Genomic DNA, 4,071 nt, shown 5'->3' on the forward strand with positions numbered 1-4,071 from the left:
GTTGCAGTTTTGTAGATGAGTTGTCCGTGGATGAATTATCCTAGAATCGTCTAACTGGGAATCATCTATCTGGGGGGGGGGGAAACTATGTCATTTAACTGGGAATCATCTATCTGGGAATTGTCTATCTGGGGAAAAAAACACTGTCGTCTAACTGGGAATCGTCTACCTGGGAAAAAAACACTGTCGTCTAACTGGGAATCATCTATCTGGGAATTGTCTATCTGGGGAAAAAAACACTGCCGTCTAACTGGGAATCGGCTACCTGAGAAAAAAACAGTCGTTGGTAGTTTTATTTTGACAGTCACCGTAATAACAATCCAGCTTGAGAGTTGTATTTTGACAGTCACCATAATAACAATCCAGCTTGCTAATTTTATTTTGATAATCACTGTAATAACAATCCAACTTGGTGGTTTTATTTTGACAGTCACCATAATAACAATCCAGCTTGGGAGTTTTATTTTGACAGTCACTGTAATAACAATCCAGCTTGCTTATTTTAATTTGACAGTCACTGTAATAACAATCCAAATTCTTCTCACAGTGTTAATGTTGAGAGCTCATTGTTCTCTGCTGTGCGTGTCTGTGTGTGGTTTCAGTATTAAAACTAACAACAGCACCAACTAGTGGTCAAACATGAAAACTACATAATTTTATGTCTTTTCCATGTAAACATGAAAATTTTCTCAATCAAAACACAACGATTGCTTGTGTGGAATTGTTTTTTCTCAGTCAAAGTTTCTTGAAATGACTGTTGAATTTGGCCTAATATATTTAAAATTGAATTGAAATGAAGCAGTGATTTAATAACTGGGTGGGGAAAAAAACGCGAAATTAAGAAACTTTTAACCCATATCCAACCTGTCAGTGTTCACTTGTGTCTGATGATGATGATGATGATGATGATGAGGAGGAGGAGGAGGAGGAGGAGGAGGAGGAGGGTTACAGCTCATTGTTATTTTCAAAGCATTTTGATGACTCAAGTTTTCTAAAGGAAATTGTGTCATTCAGAGGTTTATAGAAACTGAACTTGTTGAGGAGAGCTTGTCCAGGAAATAACGAAAACACAACTAAGTTCAAACGATTTGAGATTCAGTGGATGATGTGAAGGAGCTTCACTCATAACAGGTCACTAAATAGTTTCTTCCTCTGAACGGACCTTTGACCTTTGGCCTTTTGAAGATGAGTTTCTTCAAAGACCTTAAGTCTCGGCACACTTTCTGATTCCAACGAAAATAATAATTTTTAAAAAGCCTCTGGGAGTGAGTATTTCGGATGAATCATGTAGTATTTTGAAGAGTTATATTTTACTATCAGGACTGCTGAAGGGTTCGTCTCCGCCGCGGTGCATGCCGGTCCTGGGCTCGGAGGAGGGTGGGTGGTCCGCTCCTGGAAGCGCCACGAGAAACAACCTTATTGTTCGGGCCGAGTGGAGAAAGTCTGTGTTTGCGCTCTTCATTAGACATTCAAGTGTCAGCCGAGGAGGATAAACATGGAGTCAAAGGGAATCAGCGCTTCGCTGCACCGCTTAAATGTGTTTTAACAGTTACTTAAGGCCGCGGAGCCGCTCGCTGCCGCTTCCAAATGATGGAAATGAGCCTGCGGAGTTTGCAGAGCTGGCAATAATCCCAGTTGAAAGAGAGGAGGTGGTTTTCCTCGGGCGGTGTAAGAAAGTAAATCACCTCCTGTTAAAGAGGCTCGGTGCGGCTGCAGGTCAAAGCTCCGATCAAAGAAAAAAAAAAAACCCGCTTTGCGCCATTATGATCCGCACTAAGTGTGGAGATGCACTTGATGGCTTCTCTTTTTACAGTCACCAAATAGGTGCGGATTTGCGCCTCAGGGCCTCTTGAACGGTTTTGGGAGTTGGTCTGCAGGAGAACCCCGCTGCAGGTCACAGAAGCACAGCGGCAGTTTGTAAAAAGCTGTGGCGACTCTGTGCCACACCTGAACTGCGGGATTTGACGCCTCGGTTCACGCACAGCGCTGCCACTGCCGCTGCCGCGAAAAGACGCACTTTGGGAGCAGAACACGTTCAGCTCGTACAGGAACAGATTAGTGAGTGTTTACACACACAGGCGTCATTCTTGATTTACACCTGGCTGACAAACTCTAACATTTAATGGTTTGAAGCACATCAAACGTAAACGCGATAAACCAAGACGGACAGATGTCCTGGAAGTTCCGCAAGACAGGAGACTTGTTCCGCTGCATCAAGCGTCTGTCTGCAGCCCGGGGCTTCAAAAAGCTCCAAATAAGATGATTTAGCGACATCAAGGCTTTTCCCAGCGGTAATGATTGCATTTGGAGTTAAGATCCATGCAAGAATTTGTAGACCAGCAGTAAATCTGGGCGGGGGGGGGGGCGTCCCTCCCCCACGGTTCTTCAAAAGCCTTGTCATTCAAAGGCTGAGGATGTTTGACAATCCCAGCTTGTACTACTGCAACAATTAATTGGATACGTTGTCGGGATGTTCGTCCCTCTCATGTGCTACTTAGAAAGACAAAGGCTCGGCGGGGGGCTGTTGACACCTCTGCGAGCTGCGGGGGTATAAATGAGGCTCTCCGCAGAGCGGCAGCATTCACCCTCCTGCCGGACCCGGAACAACTTCCAACAACACCAAACCTCGAACCTCATTTGATTGGAATCGTCCACCAGGATGCAGGTGCCCAACAGGCCAGTCGGAGCGCAAGACTTCTACGTGCGTAATTACGCACCGGCGTCGCTGTACCCGCGGTACCACGGAGCTCCGTGCGTTTCCTCGGCCACGCCCGCCAGCGGGAAATCCTTCACTATCGAGGCTCTGCTCGCCAAACCGGAGGAAGCAGCCGGGACGCGTACGGCTCCTGCTCAGCGCGGAGTGAAATATCTAGCAGCCGCTGCGCCTCTGACCGGCTTACCGATCCCACCTGCACCGTACGTGTACCCTCCAAACGCGCTGCACTCCGCCATCCACGCGCAGCCCGGATACTCTCTCTACTGCTGCCCGTCCTTCACCTACCAGGCGTCGTGTCGCGGGGCGTTTTACTCACAAGGTAAACGAACGAGTCCGGAGGAGCCTGAGCGATCTGAGTGTCAGCGCGAGGACGAGTGACCGACTAACTGTGTTCTCTTCACAGCTGCAGTGTCCAAAGCCAGCTCGGGCCTGCACGCCCTCAGGAGCAAAGGTGGGAAGTCGAAGCGGATGCGCACAAGCTTCACCAGCGAGCAGCTGTCCCGGCTGGAGAAGGAGTTCGCCCGGCAGCAGTACATGGTCGGGTCCGAGAGGTTCCTGCTGGCCTCGGCTCTGCAGCTCACTGAAGCTCAGGTGAGGCGAGAGGAGCGCGAGATGTTTACCACGCGAATCAAGCGCAAAAGTAACGGAACTTCAATTGATTTCAAAATGTGCGTCTCGCGTTTCTCTCCAGGTCAAAGTCTGGTTCCAAAACAGACGCATCAAGTGGCGCAAACAGAGTCTGGAGCAGCAGCAGGCCAAACTGGCCAAACTGGGCCTGGCCGTGCCGCCGAAGAGCCCCGGGTCCCAGGGCCTCCGGGAAGAAGGGGAAGAGGAGGAGGAGGAGGAAGAGTACTCCGACTCTGATGTGGACATTGACGCGTCGGATGATTCCGCTGAGCACTGTTAACCAAACATCCTGGATTTAATCCTCGACAGACTCTTGTACAGAACGCTGAGAAAGGAGGCCGCTGCCTTCGACTATTTAATAGATTTATAGTTTTATATTTAATTTTCTACAGGTATTGCTCTTTGCTGAGTCAACGTCGTGTACTAGTTTTTTTTTTTTTTTTTTGTATATTTGAATTAAATAATCAGAAATATATTTTATGACAATAATGTCACCTTGTCCTCTTCTCTTCTTTCTTCTTCTGAAGTTAAAGTTGGAAAAACTAATGATTGAGCTACAAACATCGAGTGCCAGTCTGAGAGTCTGTGGTGCTTTGGTGGAATGTGGTTCTACTCACGTTGTATTGCTTGATTCCCCTGAGGTTTTTAACTCTTCACAATAAAAGTCACATTTTCACAGAGAGGTACGTTTTAGTTGGGAGTAATAATCACACTGCCTCACTGGTGGA

General features: G+C 47.4%; 1 protein-coding gene across 1 annotated transcript; it reads left to right on the forward strand.

Annotated features, from left to right (window-relative positions):
* Positions 1-2,659: 2,659 nt before the first annotated feature.
* On the forward strand, positions 2,660-3,623 carry noto (notochord homeobox; the record flags this gene model as incomplete). The annotated part of the gene is made up of 3 exons (XM_080513088.1): positions 2,660-3,035; positions 3,120-3,307; positions 3,408-3,623. The coding sequence occupies 3 exons, from the start codon at positions 2,660-2,662 to the stop codon at positions 3,621-3,623; spliced, it is 780 nt and encodes a 259-aa protein (XP_080369214.1).
* Between the last annotated feature and the right edge of the window lie 448 nt (positions 3,624-4,071).

Source organism: Blennius ocellaris (genome assembly GCF_963422515.1).
Source record: "Blennius ocellaris genome assembly, chromosome: 17".
Taxonomy (NCBI): domain Eukaryota; kingdom Metazoa; phylum Chordata; class Actinopteri; order Blenniiformes; family Blenniidae; genus Blennius; species Blennius ocellaris.